Source organism: Zonotrichia albicollis, chromosome 22 (genome assembly GCF_047830755.1).
Source record: "Zonotrichia albicollis isolate bZonAlb1 chromosome 22, bZonAlb1.hap1, whole genome shotgun sequence".
NCBI classification, from domain to species: Eukaryota; Metazoa; Chordata; class Aves; order Passeriformes; family Passerellidae; genus Zonotrichia; species Zonotrichia albicollis.
In genome coordinates, this window is record NC_133840.1 from 5315887 (window position 1) to 5337628 (window position 21742).

The 21742-nt window shown below is 47.0% G+C and overlaps 1 protein-coding gene across 1 annotated transcript; it reads right to left on the reverse strand.

The window, feature by feature from the left end:
• Window positions 1–4365: 4365 nt before the first annotated feature.
• TMEM248 (transmembrane protein 248) lies at window positions 4366–21604 on the reverse strand. The gene is made up of 7 exons (XM_074556836.1): window positions 21164–21604; window positions 13303–13477; window positions 11766–12051; window positions 10009–10159; window positions 8593–8776; window positions 7925–8068; window positions 4366–7076 (listed from the first exon to the last, which is right to left on the reverse strand). Exons 2-7 carry the CDS (start codon window positions 13459–13461, stop codon window positions 7056–7058), a joined length of 945 nt encoding a protein of 314 aa, XP_074412937.1. The 5' UTR covers window positions 13462–13477; window positions 21164–21604; the 3' UTR covers window positions 4366–7055.
• Window positions 21605–21742: the final 138 nt, after the last annotated feature.

The following is a 21742-nucleotide window of genomic DNA, read 5'->3' on the forward strand; positions in this document are numbered from 1 at the left end:
TCCCGTTTCCAGGAATGCCGAAGGCTGCAGCTTTCCTGGCAGCTCTGCAGCGGCTGAAACGGCCCGGGCTGGAAGGGGCTGACTGTGGGGAAATGAGCAGAAAGAGGCTCAGAGCAGCAGGGAGGGAGGATTCCCAAAAATCTCTTGGCAGCAAGGTCACATCTGGACTTGCAATCGATGGCAAAATGGCCAGCGAGGCTGGGAGGAGGAGGAGGAAGAGGAGAAAAGGGGAAGGAGGAGGAAGGAGGAGGAAGGAGAAAGGAAGGAGGAAGGAAGGAGAAAGAAGGGGAAAGAAGGGGAAAGAAGGGGAAAGAAGGGGAAAGAAGAAGAAAGAAGAAGAAAGAAGAAGAAAGAAGAAGGAGCAAGAAGGGGAAAGAAGGAGAAAGAAGGGGAAAGAAGGAGAAAGAAGGAGAAAGAAGGGGAAAGAAGGGGAAAGAAGAAGGAGAAAGAAGAAGGAGAAAGAAGAAGGAGAAAGAAGGAGAAATGGAAGGAGAAAGAGGGAAAAAAAGGAGAAAGAAAGAAAAAAAAAGAAAAAAGAAGGAGGAAGAAAGGAGGAAGGAACGAAGGAAGGAAGGAAGGAGGAAGAAGGAGAAAGAAGGGGGAAGGAGAAGGAGAAAGAAGGAGAAATGGAAGGAGAAAGAGGGAGAAAGAGAAATAAAAGGAGAAAGAAAGAAAAAAAAAAAAGAAAAAAGGAAGGAGAAAGAAAGAGAGAGAGAGAAGGAAGGAGAGAGAAGGAAGGAGGAGCATTTCTCAAAGGCCCAGAGGAAGCAGCCCCAGCACAGAAATCTCTCCAGCAGGAACTCGCTGCCTCTCCTGGGCTGTCCCAGGCAGCTCTGGAAGCCCTGTGCTCCCAACAGCAACATCTGCAAGCTGCTCTCAGGAAAATCCAGCCAAAACCAGCAGAGATGTGCTGTCCTCAAGAGCCACAAACTTCTGACCCCACTGAGGTCACGCCGTGGAGAGCACTCAGAGCATCACACACCTACTGCTCAAAGCAGGGTATGAGCCACAAAAAGAGCGATTCAGCCTGGCCAGGAATGTTGGTTTCAGTGAGTTTTTGATCTCAAACCCTGATCCTGTTCCAAGGCAGCCGATCACCCCCTCAGCAAGGCCTCACCCAGCCTGTGCCCATCCCTGTCAGCCTCAAAGGACAGAGCTCCCCGTGCCTGGGAGCTCAGATCTGGTGGTGGAAATATTCCCAGATCTGCACAGCTCCACAGGACTGGGCAGCGCTCAGGGAGGTGGCAGGGCAGGGAGCAGCCCCTCAGGGCCTGGGCTTGGTTTTGGGGCAGCCCTAAAGCTGAGTTCCAATTTCCCTCCATCTGCAGCTGCAGTGCCACAAATGACTCGAGGCTGCAGCAGCAGCAGAGCATCCACCCCAGGCTGTGACATTGACATTGATGCACCCTCAGCCCTCGGGTGCTCCACAGATCTGCCCCATTCCGGCTCTCAGCCGTGGGGAATTGCTTCCCAGAGGATCCTGCACCCTCAGCCATGGGGAATTTTTTCCCAAAGGATCCCAGCCTTTCTCAGGGCAGCCATCCCAGGGGCTCAGCGACCCCAGGCACACCAAGCCTGTCCTGAGCCCCAGCAATCCCTGGCTGGGTTCTGGTGAGGAAATGGTGAATTCTTGCTGGCAGCAGGGATCTGAGCCACCACCGTGGAACCAGCACCTTTCCACCCCAATATCGCTGCTGATATTAATTCTGAATTAAGGCAGACCCTTAATTCTGGCTTGGCAGCCAGAACCAGCATCAGAGCTGGGGGCTGAGCTTCACAGTTATCACAACAGAGATAAGCAAATCCTCAGGAATTCCTGCTTTAATCGATGGCAGGAAAAGTTTTGTCTGATTGCTTTGACCTTTGTACTCACCAGGCTGGACTTCCAAGGGGGGGGGATCCACAAACTCAATTTATTCCTTATGAGTTTCCTGCTCTTCCTTTTCCCTACCTGGAAGCAAAACCTGGGAAAAACAACCTCACTCCCAGACTTCCCTCAGGCAGCTGCAGGTGTGGAATATTTGTAATTAAGAGTTCATCCGTGACCTGGGATGCTGCTCGGGGCCTACCCCGGAGTGCCAGGGTTAGGTTTGTTGTTTATTGGGAATACAGGTGGGGATGAAAGGACAAGGAATTTTGTCAGGGAGGTGTTTTGTTCTCCTGCTGTGCCTGGATGCTGTCGGGGCACGCTGGGGAGCAGGATGCGGGAGGAGCAGCACGGCCGCGCTCCTGAGGGGAGCCGGGAGTGCCTCTCCCCCTGGGACATCTCCAGGAAAATTCCCAGTTTTCACTCCCACACCGGCCCTCAGTGCACAAATCCCGGGCTCTGCCAAACCCAGACCCCACCGGAGCGAGAGACCCCTGGGGAACACCGGGGTGGGAAAAGGCTGCGGGCCCGGGATTCTCCATTTTCCATCCCCTCAGAAAGGAACCCGGCCCCGCTCGGGAAAGGACGGGCTGGTGCCGCCACCCAGCGGTGTCCGGCGGGGACACCGGGACGGGGACACCGGGAAAGGGACACACGGACAGGGACACCCGATTACGGACCCCCTCCGGACCCTTTGTCCTCCAGGATCTCCTTCTATCCCCTCCATTCTTAGAGATTCCCCTCAGGAATCCCTCAGGAATCCCCGCTCCGAGATCCTTCTCTATACCCTCCATTCTCAGGGATTCCCCTCAGGAATCCCTCAGGAATCCCCGCTCCGAGATCCCTCTCTATACCCTCCATTCTCAGGGATTCCCCTCAGGAATCCCTCAGAAATCCCCGCTCCGAGATCCCTCTCTATCCCCTCCATTCTCAGAGATCCCCCTCAGGAATCCCCGCTCCAGGATCTCCCTCCATCCCCTCCATCCTCAGCGCTCCCCGCTCAGGGTTCTCCTTCCAGCCTCTCCATTCTCCTCAGGAATCCCCACTCCGAGATCCTCCTCCATCGCCTCCATCCCCTCCATCCTCAGGATTTCCAGCCCCCAAATCTCCTCAGGGCACAGTTCCCCCTTCCCCACGGACATTCCTCATTTTGCCTCAGTTTACCTCACCCTACAACTCCTTTCCCTGCAGGATTTCCAGGCTTCTCCCCCTGACCCAGATCCATGTTTGGTTCTCCTCCTTTCCAGGCACGTTCAGGTCACCTGCATTGCCTGGGATCTCACGGAGGGTTTCCTTTTGGAAATGTCCATTTTTAAGCTGTTTCCCCCATTCCCTGAGCTTTAAGGAACACAACCAGGCTTTCAGGAGGGCGAGGTTCAAGTTTAGGGGCACATCCATTGCTCTGAGCCCCACAGTGAACCCTTACCCCCCAAAAATCACAATTTTTAGCCATTTGTGCCTTCTAGGTGACAATTTTGTTCATACAGAATCCAAGGACACTCCTGTTTTTCAGCCCCTCACCTGAGCTGCTCCTGGGCTCTCATCCTTTCCCCACTGACAAAACAACTCCAAGGTGTGATTATCCCATGACTACAGGGAATATTTTACCACCTTCCTCACTATAATAGTCCCCCTTCTTACTGGACTATTATCTTTCAAAAGACAAATGACACGGAAATGTGAAATTCACAAACGTTTTAAAAAACTGCTCTCTGCCTTGCCTTACTCTTTGTCACTACAGTTGAATCTTATTGCTATTTATTCCATTGACGTGCCCAAATTTTGTTGCAAGGAGCTAAAAATAAGGCAGCCCAGGGAAATCTATGCTTAGATCCCAACAGCTCTGTAAAGAAACATCTGCAGGAGGTAAATAAAGGAATATTGGTTGTGCCAGGAAGCCTTGCAGAGCAGGGCAGAGCTGGGGTGATGCAGTTTTTAGCTGTCAGTAAAAGTCCCAGCAGAGCTGTAAAAACCCTTTAAAAAGCAGAAACACAAACCAAGGTGTCCCAGCAGAGCAGGGACAGGGACAGCTCAGCCATGGGCTGCAGGGACATCCAAACTCTCCTTTTGGTCTCTGAGCTGTTCCCAGCCAGGGCTCACAGACACCTCAAGGTCAGGCCTCAGACTGCAGCCAGAAATTTGGCAAAAGCTGAGAGGAAGGAGCCACAATGGATCCTTTGTGTGTGAGCGCAGCTCCTGAGGATCTCCCAGCACAGGGAAGGCTCAGGAATCCAAATTTTGGTGACAGCAGACAAACAAGTCCCAGGAGTTAAAGAGAAACAGAGGCTGCTACTTTCAGATTGATTTTCTCCCTGCCAGGCAATTCATCACCAGCAAGGTTTTGATGAGTGCTGGGGGAAAAAAGAGAATTTACAACCCAAATTCAATTGCATTTTGCTGCAGATTTTCCCCCTGATTTCCTCCTGTGCTCCACGTAATTTTGGTTGATTTACGAAAGCTCTGCAGCCATCAGGCTGTGGAAATAAAGACAGCAAGGATAAACTTCATAGTTTTTATTCTGCAAAGCAATATGCACATCTTACAAACACAAAAATTAATCTAGGAGAGAAATGTCATTTCCAAATCAGCTATTAACCATCATGCAACAAGACAAGTGAAATGTAAGAACAAAACAAAACAAAAAAAACCCCAAAAAACAGCCATCTCGAACCCTACAATCACCTGCAGAGGGTTGAAACCAAGGCTCAGATTTTCTATGTAACGCCAAAGAAAATGCAAAAAAAAAAAAAAACCAAAAAAAAAAGAAAATGGCAGCTTTCTAAGAACAAGAAAACACGTACAAATAGAATCAAAACTGATTCAAGTCATAGTTAAAAAGAAAAAAGAAAACAAAAAAAGGAAAGATCAATATGATCTGAACTTTAATATTAAGTTTTAACTCTTCTGTTTGGCTGCATTTAACTTTGTACATCGCCTGGGAACAATCCAATATTCCTCAGCATTCCAGCACTTGGCCTGCTGGGACACCCTGCTCCTCCCTGCTGCAGTACAGGGGGGGAAAAGGATGAACTAAGGCCAAAAATCCAAAACTCTCCAACCTTTTCCCTTCTGCATCTGTGGGTGACAATCTTTAATATTCCTGGGGGTGCAGAAAGTGGGGAGAAGTTGCCAAGGAGGTTCCTTTCACTCCCAAATGGTTCCCTTGCCAGCCCAAATTCCAGCTGGGATGTTTGGAGCTGCAATTTGTTGAAGAAGAAAGGATTAGCTTTGCTTTCCTGGAGAAATCAGAGGATTTTGGGTGGGTTTTGGGTATTTCCAGGATTCCTCTCTCCCAATCCATCTCCTATTCCTGCCTTTGGGGCCCAGATCCAGCCACCCTCAGAGGCAGCTCTGGGAGTGAGGATTAGTTTGTGGGATTTAGGAACAGCTCAGGAGGAGCTCTTGGCCTGTCTCACCCCCAGGGAAGCAGCAGCAACCCACAGCAGCATCAGGAAAAAAACTGGGAGCTTCTTTTTATCCCTAAACTTCAAACCAGGCCATCTCTAAAGCTTTGCCTTAACATTCCCTGGAGGAAAACATGTCAGGTAATCCCAATTTAGGGAAACTGAAACTGTGGGAGGAAACAAAACTGTGACTGCTCAAACACCCTTAACACTGGTGAACTTACTGAAGTCCCAACACACACAGACCAGGAGTGGTGTCTGGAGGGAATAAACTGGGAATTTTCTGCCAGCAGCACTGAGACTATGAGATTCTCACTTGGCTTTTTTCTTCTGAGGAGTCTGGAGCAAAAGGAGGAGGAAAAAAAAGCCTGTGGGAAGGAATGAAGGAGTGAATGAAGGAATGAATGAAAGCTGGGAGAAAATAAAAAGTCAGTTAAGGCAACCAGTGAGATTTAAAAGCAGGGGTGGAAGTGGCTGCAGGAAGAGCCTGAGCCCTGAAATTCAGGAGGCTGCTCAAGGAACCAGGAAGAAAAAGCAGCAAAAGGCAGAATGGAGAAACGCACAGAATCAAATCTCTGAGTGAAGGATGGACACAGAGAACAGAAGGGATTTCACTGGGTGGTTTCTTTGACCTTCCTCACAAGATCCCCACTTTTGTGGCCATTTCCCCCATTCATTAATGTGCAGAAAATGGCAAATTAATGAATGGAATGGGCCAGAGCTCAGCAGTGCCAGGGGCAGCTGCCCCTCGGAGCTGCAGGCACAGTCCCACAGTGAAGCTCTGCAACAAACTCTGGCATCTCTTCTCCTTTCACTCTTTGCACTTGCCCAAGGCTGTGCAGAGCCCCAGCAGGCTGCTAACACAATACATCTTTTTATTAAGTTTCACTTTCTAGAAAGAAAAAGAAAGAAAAGGGAAAAAAAAAAAAAGCTTACAGACAGCTGCCCTGCAGCAGAGACACAATCCTGGCTGGAGGGCTGGGGAGGGGAGGCCAAGTGGAAAAGTTTTCCAGATAGTCTCTGTGCTGACTGGCTCTCTGGCATTCAGCAAGCCAAATGAAATACCAAAAAAAAAAAACAAACCAAAAAAACAAACCAAAACAACAAAAAGAATCAAACAGTTCTTTTCAGTAAGTAACAGTTTAAAATGGGACTTCACTTCTTAATTTTTTTACTATGAATAAAAGCACAAGTTTGTCCTAAATACAGCACTATTAAAATGTGAATATGTATTTTTTTTTTTCTTCCAAAAGAGAAAAAAAAATAATCTAAAACGTTGATATCTTTTCTTGCAAGCAAGGAGCAAATGGAATAAAGTATTAGGCCACACAAACACACATTGAATTCATGTTGTAGATTGGTGGCTTTGGAAATGCAGGATTATATCAAAGGTGCATACTTGGTTCAAACACACTGTACAGATTGGGCAAAAAACCAAACATCTCTTGGTTGGTTTGAGACACTTGCAAAGGCGTCTTCACCTGCCCAGGTGCAGCTTGACAAAAATCTGCCTTTTTGTGGAGCCTTTTCACTGCAGTTATCTACACCACCATGGGGCTGTCCCAGGGCAGGGCCAGGGGACAAGCACGTCTGCTCAGAATTACTCTGGATATTCTGCTTTTATAAATATGTACAAATCAATTACAGGCACTTTGAAATGTCTTTGGTTGGAATAAACCAACATTGCAAGGTAATGGATTCACAGAGTGTTAAGACCCAGGCTGGGTTCAGCAGGCAATGGTTTCGGTCGTTCTCAGGAGGAGGAGGAGGAGGAGGAAGGGTTTTTATGCTTCTGACAAAGCAACCTGGAAGAAAAACAAAGGAAGAGAAAATATTTAATTAAAGGCAAATTCTTAATCCTGTAACAGTGATATGATTTATCTCTGTGAGCTGGCAGAGCTGTCCTTGACTTTTCAAAGAAAGCTTGGAAAGTCTGACTTGGAAAGGAAATCAAAGGGAGTCTGAAGGCATTTTGTACTTTGCAAAAATCAATAGAATAAAACTCCCAAACCACCCAAAACCAAAAAAAAAAAACCCACAAAAAACATCCCCAAACCAGCTCAAACTACAAAACAGCATTAAGACCAAAAGGTGTCAACACTGGCTTCCTACTTCTCAATTCAAAATATTCATGTTTAATCCTTCAGGCAAACTGCAGGTCCCCAAGGTAACACTGAACAATGATTCTTTCACCAGCTTTGTGACTGTTTTAAACTCAATTCTAATTAACAACCAATGACTCTTTCAACAGCTTTGTTTTTAACTTAATTCTGATGAACAACCCTTAGAATTATGTATCATGTTTTATTCAAGGTTTTCAGTCTGTTGTGGCAAAAGATAATGAATAAATGAAGATTTAATGCCACCTATTCATTGCTTCACACTGAACAGTCCAAGCAACACCACAATTATGGCAGCAGAGTCACAGCCCAGCACTTCCTGAGCTGCAATGATCCATTTCTGCAGGACAGAAATCTCACTTTGAGGATCTCCAAAGCCTTTGTGTGGATTTTATAACCCCGACCTGCACTGTCCACAATGAAAGGAATTAAATCCCCATCTCCAGAGACAAGAAAAACCAGTCTGTCCTCTGGCCAACAGCAGCTTTTCTCTGTTCCTTATCAGAGCCAGGATTTTGTTAGCACACACTCACCTTTTCAGGGCAGAATTCTGTGTTGCTTTGCCTCAGTTTGCTTGGTCTGCCTTTAATGACTGCATAGCAGAACATTGTGATCACCATCACAAAGAGGAAGTAACTGGTGTGCATGAGGTGCAGGTTTATTAGAGAGCGATCATCCTGCACACAAAAAAGCAAATTAAAACCATTCACTGGCTTAGCATTGGACATTAAAGCAATAATTACCAAATCAACCCAGAAATTACTTCATTAATCAACTTTCTCCCCTTTACACAGCAATGGGAGTGATTCCTAATTGTGGCACAAAATGCTTTTGTGATGAAGATCTGTGTTAAGGATATTTTTCCAAATATTGGCAGAGGCTTTTGTGAAATTATTTCAAATTATAAATGGTGGTTATTAAGAGCTGTGAGGCACATGGATGAAGATCACTAAATCCATTAGGGTGGAGCATTCTCAGCCCTCACACCCCACAATAAACCAGCAGCAAAAATGACAATTTTAGGAACCATATTCAATGAAACCATACAATAAACCAAGGGCAAAAATGACAATTTTAGGAACCATATTCAATGAAACCATACAATAACCCAACAGCAAAAATGACAATTTTAGGAACCATATTCAATGAAACCAGAGCTAAGCATTTACTGAAAACACCAGAGGAACAGCCCAGCACTTACATCTGGAACTATAACAGTTAGTTTGGGGTTTAAAGCATGGTAGACTTTGCCAATTGCTCCCTTGTAACACCAGAAGGGGTTGTAATCCTGGGCATATTTTGTGTTCGAGTCCCTGGCTGTGGTGAAGATCTTGTACCACAGAGTGGCATTGCTGTAGGTTTCAGGAACACAATGTGGTGGCTGACTGCAAGAAAACAGAAATAATCAGCACCCTGAAATGCATTTTCCATGTTCAACCAGGACAACTTTGCTTCTCAAAACATGGCTTTAGTTTGGGCCTTCCAAAGCAACAACAAAACCCCAAAGTTTAGGTTAAAAACCCCCAAAAGCCACATGAGTGCTATGCTAAAATCAGAATTTAACTGCATGTTGTTGCACTGAGCCAACATGCCACAGCTTAATTGGAAAAACACTGGTTTTCCTAAGGCTTCCCCAGGCTGGATGGAACAGTGTCAGGGAATCCAGAGAAGGCAAAGGGAAGATATTTTGGTGAAGGCAAAGCAGCCTTTGCTTTGTGCTGGGAACAGGGTGAGAACCTCAGTGTCAAATCTCATCTCTGAAACTCAATTATGGGGTAAATCCCTTAAATTTCCACAGATTCTCTTGCTCCCAGTGAAGCTTAAAAGGGAGGCATGGGCCAAAAAAAAAATCACAAAGACAGCAGAGGATTTGTGACAAACGGGGGAAGGAGTGCAAGGATGGAATTTCCACGCTCAACAGGAGCTTTCAGGAGGAGCTGAGAGCTCAGATGTCCGGTTTCGGCTGTTTGGATGGCCTGGAAAGGCCCGGGGTGGCCTTGGGGCAGCCGCGTTCCAAAGGAGCAGAAGAGGCTTCAGTTCTTTTCTCGGTCTCGGTGTTTATTAATTGTTTATCTAAAAGATTTTCTCTCAGCCCGACAGAGCTCTGCTCAGCAGCCAGCCATGAGCACACTCCCCTCCCTCCGGGCGGTCACCTATCTTTATACCCAAAGTTACGTGTACAATATTTATCATTTTTCCCCAATACCTTTCACCCTTATTGCCCAGTGCACTTTTAGTAATGACCAATCCCAAAGTGCCACCATCACCACAGAAGATGGAGGAGAAGAAGAAGAAGAAGAAGAAGAAGGACAGGACACGCCCCAATTCCTCCATCTTACTTCTCTAAACCCCCCTGTACAGAAATCCTAAACCCTGTGTCTCACTCTCTAACTAACTAATCCCTTCACCATTCACCCCGGTGAAACCCTCCTGTCCTCATACAGGTGTCGTCTCCTGTGTAGGATCAAAGTCCAGCCACCAGACACTTCTGGAACATTCCAGGACTCCCGAGCCCCCCAAGGGTGCTCTCGGTGACACCTCAGTGCTGAGGTGCTGAGATCCCACACTCAGAGGAATGAGGGGGGCAGGAAGCAGCCCTGGGGAGAGCAGCACTCACACTGTGACTGGGAACACGCTGCTGGCTGCTGTCACCGTCATGCAGGTGCTGAACACCACCTGCTCGCAGTGCCCGTGCAGGACACACTCGTCAGAGTTCCAGGCTGCTGGCAGGGTGAAGGTGATGTTGATCTCCTCGTGGGATTCTCTGCCTGGGAGAGAGACACAAGGAAAGCTGGGGTTTGGCTCACAAAAGTATCTGAGCAACAATCCCTGGGAGAAGGAGCACACACAGATGATGAAGGCAGGAAGCAGCACCCTTTGGAGTCAGCCTGGATCTTTGCAGGCAACAAAGAGAGCAAAGAGAAAAGTTAAACCCAAAACAAAGCAGAAAATCCCCCAGCTGCTGCTCTTACTGATCTCTCCCACCTCTCCCAGCCTGCTTTCAGAAATTAAAAACTCTAAGTGACTTCATTCACATTCACAGACCTTCATTAGAAAAGCCTTTCTTCTCCTAAGAACTTTTCTTCACATCTGTTTTTTCTGATGCTCACTTTTCAAACTGGAGACATTTGTGTAAGAAAAAGGTGCCAGCAGATACTGAACTGAGCATTGAGTCCTGTATGGTAACTCCACGTGGAGAAATTCAGACTGAAAACAAATCCAGGCTGCTGCAAATGGAACTTGCATTTGGTAGCTCTCAAAGCAGCAACAAAATAACAACAGAAACCCAGTAATGCACATTTGCAGCTATGGGCAACGTCTCTCCACAGGTTCAAGACCTTCAACATTATTATAAAATGCAATTCTGGCTGAAAGCTAAAATACAGTGAGGTTCTATTATCAATTCCTATTAATTCTCTATGAACTCCTATCAAAACTCCCTGGCAGGCAGCCAGAGAGCAGATTGGTCTCTGCACACCACAGAAGCCATAATCATCTTATCTGCTGCTGTTTGTGATATTAAAGCTGATTCACTTATGCATTTTAGATAAACTACAATTTTTCAGGCAACATAATACTCTCTAGTGCATCTATGCCACATTTGAAATGTCAGTTGAGGACTTGATGGATCAAGACAAAACTGAAGAGAGTCACTGTTTGGAATTTTGCTGGCTTAAAAATGACCTTCCATTGTCATTAGGTTTAATCATTTCAAACTGCCAAGCCTGATCTTGGCACGCCTGCAGGTTCTTTTCCATTCTGAATGCAGGGACAAGTTCCTCTAACAAACAAGAGCTCCATACACGAATAAACTCACAATAAATCTGGGAGCACATCTGTGTTCTGTGCAGAAGAGTTATCTCACTCATAGTAAGATGGTAAATTTTTATTTGATGATATAAGGATCAAAATAATCACAATATAATGAAATTAATATCATTAAAATAATATAATAAATATAATATTATATTTATATATTATATAAATATATAATATATTTAAATTATATTTATATATTATAAATATAATAAATAAAATATTAATAATATTATTATTTGGAAATAATAAAATAATATCATTATTTGGAATCATAGGATGGTTTGGGTTGGAGGGGACCCTAAAAACTATCTTATCTTGTTCCACCCCCTACCATGGGCAGGGACACTTTCCACCAGCCCAGGTTGCTCCAGGCCTTGGACACTTCCAGGGATGGGGCAACCACACTTCTGAGGACTCATCACCCTCACAGCCAAGAATTTCTTCCTAGTATTTAATCTAAACCTCCTCAGTTTCAGTTTGAAGCCAATCCCCCCATGAAAGGTTAGGAAAAAAGCCAACTGCAACCTGAATTGTTGAAGGTCCAGCCTTGCCTACCTGAAAGTCCAATCTGGTGCCCAAAAATGGTGGAGCTGAGGTGTGTGACATTGCGAGAGTATCCCCCAAAAGGTCTCAGAGGGTCCAGGGTCAGCGTGATGGTGACAGAGATGTTGATGGGCCCAGAGTCCTCGAGGGTCTGTGGGGACTGTGTGGAGGACCTGGCCTGCCCGCTGGTCACGGTGCTCTCTGGGGTGGTGGTGTCGTTCAGGAGGTGCTTCAAGGTTTCATTCTCAGATATACAGAAGTCCAAGTCATTGAACCTCAGCAGGAAAGTGTTCCAGTCCTTAAAGCAAAAGGGGAGATTTTAAGCCCATGAGGGAGCTCCTGCCTCGCCCGGTTCCAGGCCATTGAACAGAAATCACACAGCTCAGAGAGCAGCACAAACAGCAGCAGGGCTGCCTCAATACAGCAAAGCTGTTTGCACAACTCAGATGGCTTCAGCTCCAGCTCCCTCCCCTGAGCTGGAAAGGAAACTCAGTCTGTTCACAGAATCACTGCGTTGGATGAGACCTTGAAGATCATCGAGTCCAACCCAGGCCCAGCACCTCAGCTAAACCCTGGCACCCAGTGCCACATCCAGGCTTTGTTAAACCCTGGCACCCAGTGCCACATCCAGGCTTTGTTAAACCCTGGCACCCCGTGCCACATCCAGGCTTTGCTAAACCCTGGCACCCAGTGCCACATCCAGGCTTTGTGAAACCCTGGCACCCAGTGCCACATCCAGGCTTTGTTAAACCCTGGCACCCCGTGCCACATCCAGGCTTTGCTAAACCCTGGCACCCAGTGCCACATCCAGGCTTTGTTAAACCCTGGCACCCAGTGCCACATCCAGGCTTTGTTAAACCCTGGCACCCCGAGCCACATCCAGGCTTTGTTAAACCCTGGCACCCAGTGCCACATCCAGGCTTTGTTAAACACCCCCAGGGATGGGGACTCCATCACCTCCCTGGGCAGCCATTCCAGAACTTTATCACTCTTTCTGAAAAAACTTTTTCCTGATATCCAACCTGAATTTCCCTTGGTGCAGCCTGAGGCTGTGTCCTCTGGTTCTGTCAGTGCTGCCTGGAGGAAGAGCCCAGCCCCAGCTGAGCACAGGCACCTTTCAGGGAGCTATAAAGTGACAAGGTCACCCCTGAGTGTCCTTTTCTCCAGGCTGAGCACCCCCAGCTCCCTCAGGGGTTCCTCTCAGGGTTTGTGCTCCCAGCCCCTCACCACACTGCAGGGGGAGGGCTTTTAGCTCAGGTTTCCTTCCTTACAAGACAGTGCTGAGGGAAGAAATTCCCCAAACCAGCTAAATAAACAAACTGAATAACACCTAAATAACAAACTGAAAGGTTCCTAGCCACAGCAGGGAAGATCCATGACAGATGATTTGGCCTCATCCTTGATATAAAACAACCAACAAACACCCACCCCAACAGCCCTTCCGAAAATAACACTGAGACAATCCCCCACACAACTCTCTGCTCTCTAGGAGGTGAAAAAACCCTAACTTTGGGCATGTTTTCCAAATGAGCATCATTTTTGCACATACCTCTGTCATTTCTGGGGATTTGATCTCCTTGATCTTGAAGAAGTAGCCCAGAGTGAGGAAGGCGATGGCCATGGCGCTCACGCTGATCATAAAGACCACGAGCGGAGGGCGGCTGCTGACGTAAACCTTCAGGTTCTCCAACAGGTTTATGTAGAACATTATTCTGATTGTTCACCTGAGGGCAAAGAATGTTCCAACAGAGTCACTGCACTGTGTGTTACAGCTGGGGGGTGGTGGATCACACAGGAGGAGAGAAATGGGATTGTACACAGAATTGGGATTAAATTCCATGGCTGATTCTGATCACTGCTGTATTCCATGAAATCAGAACAGGCTCCACATCACCTTCCCAGGGCCTCAAAGTGCCAGCTGGGAACAGCTTTCAAACAATGAGGGCTTCCAGCACAGCCCAGCATCACTGAGCAGTAATAAAGGCAGTTCTTGCCTTTGCCCAGGCAGGTATCATTGCTACATCTGAATGCCAGCAATGTCCCAATGCACCAAGGCACAGACCAAACTTTGCACATCCTTTGAAAACCGAGGTTGAAACCTTAAGGATCCCTCTTTACCCCACCCCAAATGCTTTTATTTTCAAAGCAGCATCTGAGAAGCAGCCCTACATTATTTAAGGTTTTTGCATCAAGAATCCTATGGGCAAAAACACCTAAAAAACTGCATTAAGGTGGAGGATGGAAGACTCTTGCTCTTTATTGAATTCTTGCAGGATCTAGAATTTTTGTTCTGTCTGTAAGCATAACCAGGACCTTACATGCTGACATCTTTGTTCTGCCTAAAACCCTGGCTGAAAAGGCTTTTAACCCCAACTAAACCTGCTCCCAGCAATGCGCTGCTGATAGCCACAATTCTGAGGGAAAGGCAAAGACAATTCTGTACTGCAAGGGTTAAACTGGAACATCCACAGAGCTCTGATAACACTGAATTAAGAAATGCTCCTGCAGCTCGGGGTGATCCCCACTGAGTCCTGTTTCCAAGCCAGGCGTGGCAGGGCTGAGAAGTGGCAGCTCAGAGGATGAAAGAGGCACAGGGCAGGCAGGGAGGGATCTGTGATCTATCGATTTAAGAGAAAACAAAAGAAGGGTAGAGAACAAGCCTGAAGACAAAGCCCTTTTCAGAGCCCACACAGCACAATGATCCCAACTTCCTGGTGTATACTCAGGGTTTTACTGGCAGGAATGCTCCAGCAGTTCCTGTTAGCAGAAGAAATATTGACAGAACCTGCACGAGTGTCCCAGAGAGGGGAAAATCCAGCTCAGGGAGAAGAGACAGAGGTGCAGTGTCAACAACACAACCCTGGGCTGTGCCTGCTGACTCCCCATCGCTGTCCTGCCTCAAACCTGCTGGCACAGAGCTCATATCTCACCCTGGCTTTATTATTTTACACCATCCACCCCTTTCCTGCAAAGCCCAGAGGTTTTTCTCAGTGAGAAGTGAGGGCTGTGAACACCTCTACAAAGGCAGGGTGAAAAGCAGGGAAAGGAGAGGGGAAGAAAAGGGGATGGGAAATGTTCCCCTTAGCAGAGCCTTGTCCCACAGCAGCTGTGGCACGGGCAGGGCAGGAGGAAAAGGTGATGGGAAATGTTGCCCTTACCTTCCAAGAGCCCCAGTTAAAAACTCCAAATGCTCCATCCAGAGGCAGAATCCCAAATATTCCTTCTGGAAACGTGGGACACACGTGGGGAGATGGAAGGAGATCAAAACCTAACCCACAAGCAGAGTTCAGGCAGAGTCCCCTCCTGAATTTCCCTGAGGAAATAACACAGCTGCAGAGTTTATTGCAGTTTTAATCAGGGCTCAGTGTCACCCACAGCACACCCAGGGCTGGGATTCCTTTTTTAAAGGGGTTTCCATCAGCTCTATTAGAATTTGTTTGCCACAGGGTCTAAAACCAGCCATAAAAAAAAAAAAAACCAAAACAGAGATGTGCTGAAAAATCCTACACAGGGCAATATTCAGGCTAATATTTTTATGTAAGAGATCACCAGCTTTTAAGTGCCAGTTGTTTAATATGCTGCCATAACTCAGTGGCTTTGAAAGCAATTAGAAAATGCCATAAGCTGCAATTTCTGAGGAGTAATGTGCCTTTGGAGCATTTGGGAGGGAAAAGCGAACAACTGTGGATTTCAGTGCTGGAGCTGACATGAAAACAGCAGTGGGGGAAAGCACAAGGATGAATGTTTCCATGAAGAATTACTGATTTTTTAATCAAAGTACTTAAATTACTTTGATTGTCACCGAATTTGTGATGCAGATCAGTGCATCACATCAAAGACTCCGTGGATTTTCAGGGATTTTCCTCAAACTCCTCTCTGTCAGAATCACAATGCATCACAACTCTTCTGCCAGCTCTAGTAACTAACTTCCTCCTCTGTGTAAATTAATAACTTCAAGAATATCATTTAAATTTTTATTTCTCATTCACAGAGTTAAAAAAATAAAATAAAAAAAAAAAAAGCAAACCAAAACAAAACAATGCTTTTACCTCCTGGCAGGTCAGGCATGCAAGATCAGATTTCACTTTTTAGCCAAATAAATAATTTAGTGAGTGGCTCTAATGACTGCTGCTGCCTCTCTGCACTCCAGCAAAGCCTTTTAATACTTGGTGCAATAAAAATCTCCCCAGTCAGACTAAACAAGGAGCTCAAGAATGAAAACTGCCAGGCTGGAACATTGGGCAGCAGCTCCAAGGTAACGCTGGGCAGGAGGGATGTTCAGCACGAGTTACAGCTCACCAGCAAAGCTGCAGATGTTGAGCTCTTAAATCAGCATCCACAAACCCAAGCAGGCAAAAAGATTAAAATGGTAAAGGGGAGAATACAACAGTTTAATCTGTCAGAGTGCCAGAGAAACACAGAATTAAAAATATTCTATATTTTGGGGAGATTTCCTCCAAAACAGAGATTTCCTCCTCCTGACAGCAATCTCAAAGGAGCAACATTGTGAATTCCTCTTTATTTGTGGGGGAAAGAGAGTGGAAATGGAAGCTGCTGCAAGAGACTGATGGGTTTTTCAAGGCTAAATTGCAAACAAGGAAAATCTTCAAGTCTATTGCAAAGACCAAAAAGTCAATGCACAATGAGTCACAGCTGAAATATTAAATTCCCATTTGGAGGTTTAATATCAAAGGAGCTGGATTCCTAAGAACAATAAAACCCCCATATGCTGCACTAAAGCAGGTATTGAAAGCAAAACTGCACTTACCAATATGAAAAACCCAAAACCAAATATGAATTTTAAAGAGATCCAAGTGGTTTGACATTTTTGTCAATAATGTCATCCACCTCCCTGCCACTGGAGAGCTTAAAAGGATGGAATTTCCTCTCAGATATTTCCCCTTGTTGTGAGGGCAAGGGAATCACTCCAGGTTTAAATGGGAAATCACCACTGAAATATCCCAAGGAGGAAAAGGGCAGGAGGCAGCAGTGTCTACCCCAGCATCTCCCAAGTTTTTCAATTTTCAGTATCTCATTGCACAGAACAGTGTTTAAATTGAGCTGTGCAGATCAAAACTATAAATAAATTGTGTTTTCAAAGGTGCCCCACTACCAGGAGGGGTTAGGAAATGGGTCAGCTCAGGGTGAACCACTTTGGATGGAAATTGTGTTGTGTGCCAAAGGAATATTTACAAATACAAACCAAACAGACCATGGGAAAGCAGCCACAAATAAACGCAAACAAAGCAGCGTTCACCTCAAACACCTTTAACAACAATAAACAGGTACCAAAATCAGCTTTCATTGGGATTTCTTCTCTTCAAATTAATGTGTAAGAGTGAAAACAAAGCAAAATAAAAATCAGAGTGGTGTGAGCTGATGGGGCTGGTGCTGTTCAGCATCAGGGGGTGACAGGGACATGGGGACAAGGCTGGCAGTGACACCAAAGGCAGTGACACCAAAGGCTGGAGAGGTGGCTCTGGGACAACTGATGAGGAACCATCCAACCAAGTGTAAGGAAAATAATTCAGAATCCTGATATCTGGGGGAAATAGAGGTGTTAGGACCTGCGGCAGCTCCAGAAAAATTTTTTAGGAGTGGGATGAAATTGCACAGCCCAAAACCTTCCCCAGCAGCATCAGGGCAGGCAGGAGGGAGGAATTTACCCTGGAGGAATCCCCCAGGGCACAGCAGCTCCTCCAGCACGAACAAAACAAACCCAACAACTCCCAGGAAATGGCAGCAGCTCCTCCTGAGCACACAGGGAGGGAGGGAAGCAATCAGGGAATGTGGAGGAGGAAACTTCACAAAAACATCACCTGGGGTCCTTGAATGCAACCCAACACAAGCCCAGCATCAGCAGCTGTGCACCAACACATCTGGAGAAAAGGGGAACTGGCTCCAGGTTCTTATCTTGCTGAACTATTTTATCCACAAATATGTTTACTGAGAAAAAAAAACTCCACATTTTTTCCAAAAAACTCCAATTTTCCTGCAGCCTGGAAGCTGAAGGTGGCAGGGAAATGGGTTTGGAATGCTCTGCACAGGGCAGGGGGAGAACAGCACCTGGCAATGTGGACAAGGACATTCCTCCCTCCTGGTAAAGGGTCAGGATGCAGAACATGAACAAAAAACAGGGACTTGCATGAATGCATGCAATTACTTGAAATTAAGATCAGATTCTTACATCATTTAACCAGTTTCTACTCTCCATGCAGGGTCATCCAAAAGTTTGTGAAAAGCTGAAAGCCCTTATGGTGGAATGGACTGATGAATTCAAGAATGACCCACAGCTTAGTTTAATATCTGCCATGATAAAAAATCTTAAGGAGCAAGGAGTTACTTTCCCAGCTATTGGCTCACAGGTATAATTAGCATGAAATGTTTCTTCTCACCTCTCAAAACACTTTTCAAAGATTAATTAATCATTTCAGCATCCCCAAGAGGGGCACCAACAGCAAACACTTCAGGTCTGCCCATGAAACAAAGCCAAGGAAGGGAAGTAATTTGGAAAATTGTAAAGATCAAATTGAGACTGAATTTCAAACACCCAAATTTCTGACTTCAACTCTTTATAGAGACAGAAAACTTGATAAAAAAAGCTCAATGCTGTAAAAAATAAAAAGGAAAACAAACATTACTCAATCTGTGTGTGACAGCCCTTCCCAACAGACTTGTGTTGTTCACAGAGTCTGGTGGGTTCACCACAAGCACCTGAACTTTGTGCCAGCTGATGCTCTGGGGACAGCAAAGTTGATTTCCATTTCCCACTGGAACAAAAATTCGTGCAGAAACAGACAAATCCAAACAAGTTCCAAGTATTTTTTCTATGTTCTCAGTTCTTAAAATGATGAATGAGAAAAGGCAAGGAAAGTTACAAGTCAGGAAGCAGCAACAGAGTGAGGAAGCTTTTTTTCCCCTGGTTCAATGAACCCTGAATTCTGACTTTTGTTAGAAATGAAAAACATAATTTAAAACATACCCAGCTGTAAAATCAAAATGAACTCAACCTCTGGTTGAAAATCAGACATTTTGGTGCCAAACTTGAAGCAGGCACCTCTGTCTGCCAAGAGCCTGTGCCATGGGAATGGATCCACTTCCAGCTAAAAGAGCTCATGGGCATCTTTAAACCTTCCAGCTTGTCCAAGTCATGACTTCCAACGTGAGTTACCACAACCCAAATCACCCAGACTGCAATAAAACACACAATTATAGATGAAGGACTTTGGATTTGCATTAAAAATGCTACTCTGGTTACTGCTGCTCAGCATGAGAACCTGGCAGAGGAAAGCAAAAATGAAGTTATTCCATTTCACAGGACCTTTAAAGATCCATGAGAAATCAAAAAATACAGGATGGCTTTAATGAAGAAGTGTGAAAATTCTCAGTAATCACAAACTGGTTGAGTGACCAGTTCAAGGTTAATTGTTGACTTCATTAAAGCTGCTCATTAAGGAATGTGGGACCCAATTCAGCAGTGAAAGTGCAGAGAAATGCCAGGAAAAGGCTCTTCAGGCTGTAATGAGAACTGTGAGGAGACAGGGATGCAGACAGATACACAGCTTGAATCACAAGCAGAAAAATGACTGACAAGCTGAGGAAATGGCAGCTTTGGGGAATGGCAAATTCAGAGTTTGGGTGTGGAAAGAAAGGAGAAAAGCAGCAGAACAGGCAGTGGCCACTGATGGAAACAGAAACAGCAGCAAAACCAAGTGAAAGGAGGGAGCTGGGACACAGCTGAGATATCAAAGCTGTGGCTGGAATATTCTCATGTCTGTCTGTGCTTCACCCCCCTGCTCAGAGCAAACAGGATCTGAACCTGCCCAGCCCCAGCTGGGGGAGTTCCCTCTCCATTTCACAGATTAACAGACCCCCAGTGCCAGCACACACAGAGATTTCACCCAAAACAAAGCCTGGGAGTTCTGAGCCCTGGGAACCTGCTTTATTCACAGGTCAGCACAGTCTTAGGAAGAAAATTAATTCCCACCCAGCCATGCTTTGGGTAAGGGGAGGTTTGGGAAAAGCAAAACAATCCTGACACCAGCCAAGTTTCATTAACAGTTGAGGGCTAGACTGATAAAACAGCTTCATTTCCACAAAGCCTGTGCTGTTATTTAACAAAAAATCAGATTATCCCAGGTGGCAGACCTGCAGATCAGCTCAGGGGTGCTCCAGGAGGGTCGGGCTGTGCCAGGCTCTGTCCCTCTGTCCCCAGCTCACAAAGGACACCCGGCTCTGTCTGTCCCTCAGCCGGGCACTCCGAGCACAGGGACTATTCTGTTCTCTCAGGTGACCTTTCAAGCGGAAAAGAAGAATCGCATTCCAGCAGAGCCACTCCTCAAATCAGGGCAGGTAACAAAGCCACCGGGGTTTAATCCTTCATTAGCGGGCGGGCCGGGCTCGGGGAGCGATCCGCGGCCACAGCTGAGGGTTATTTGTGCTGGGGCCGCCTCAGGAGCTGTCCCAGGGCTGAGCACAGCGGCTGCGAGGAGCTGCGGCCCCCGGGATGCTCCGGGCAGGGCAGCGCTCCCCGCGAAACCCGAGCCTGCCCTGGGGCACTGGGATTCATCGGGAGCCTTTCCTGTAACTCAGCCCTCGGAATAAAACGCAATCATCATTTACCACAACAGCCAGACCTGGTTTTTTTTGTCTCCACCACAGCGGCCAAACTTCGGGGAAGTTCAGCGAGGATGGGGAGAGCAGAGCAAACCTTAATTACTGAATCCTCACCTGCCCTCCAGGCAAATTCACCCCGATAATTCCCTCTCCAGAGCTAATCCTGGAAATAAGTTTTCCCCAAAGTCAAAGCCTTAGAGAGCAAACAAAGGGAAAATGGGGAAAAATAAAATCCCAGCTGTGCTGGAATGGGTTTTTCTCCCAGGGTGATTGGGATGTAACGGCGGGGATGGAGCAGCCATGTTCCAGGCATGATGCACCAGGAATTTTATTATTAAAACCATCAGGAGATCAAAAGTCAAGTTAAACCCTCCCCAAAAAAGTGAAAGAGGATGAAATACAGGTGTACAGAAAATCGGGGAAAACATCCCAAAACAACCACACAAAAAGCCCCACGCAGGAACCCCTGTTCAGAGGCTATTTTGAAACAGAACTATTTTTAGTGCTACAGAAATTATTATTTTTCACCGTTGTTTTTTGGTTTTCCCTGCTACGACGCCACGCACACAAACTCCAAGCTGCCGACCTTTCCCAACATAATTATTACATGGAAATAACAAAAATAAACCGAGGTACAACCCCCAGCAGAGCCAAGCCGGGAACCGAGGCCCGGGGACAGCGCGGCCCGAGGGCTCTCCCGGCGCTCCCGGTACCGGAGCGGCCTCACCCGGCCCCATCCCCCGGCTCCATCCCCCGGCAGGCCGGGCCCAGAGCCGCCCCCGTCCGCTCCTTACCGGCGTCCGCGGCGGGGCTCAGGCCCCCGGGCCGGGCGGGGCTCAGAGGCGGCGGCGCTGCCGTGCGGGCGGGCTCTGCACCATGGTCCTGCCCTGCCGGGGCTGCGGGCACGGGCGGACGGGCGGCGGGCGGGGGAGAGGCCGCTCCCCGGGCAGGGCAGCCCCGGGCCGGACACACGGACAGGCCCCGGCACCGGGCCCCGCCTCCGCCGCCGCTTCCGGGCCGCAGCCCTGACCCCTCACCCGCCGACGGTGGCGCGGGGGGGACAAGATTGAGGCGGCGCCGGCAGCGCGGGAGGGGCCGGGAACGGAACCGGGAATGGAACCGGGAACGGAACTGGCAATGGAATTGGGAATGGAACCGGGAATAGAAGCGGGAACAGGCCCGGGAACAGCATCGGGAACAGAACCTGGAACGGCACAGGGCCCTCACGGCGCGCTCGCCCCGGCCCCGCGCTCCCCGCTCCAGCCTCCCTCACGATGTTCCCGCCCTCCCCCTCCCTTTTTCCTCTAAAAATTATCCCCAAACATCTTTTTTTAAAATATTTCCTAACATAAATACCTATACTGATACCTATT

Coding starts and splice junctions, on each gene's coding strand:
- TMEM248 (XM_074556836.1), bottom strand. CDS start 13,461: ATGTTCTACATAAACCTGTTGGAGAACCTGAAGGTTTACGTCAGCAGC. Junction 8,777..10,008: donor AGCGTGTTCCCAGTCACAGT/GTGAGTGCTGCT, acceptor GTTTTCTTGCAG/TCAGCCACCACATTGTGTTC. Junction 8,069..8,592: donor TAACTGTTATAGTTCCAGAT/GTAAGTGCTGGG, acceptor TTTTGTGTGCAG/GATGATCGCTCTCTAATAAA.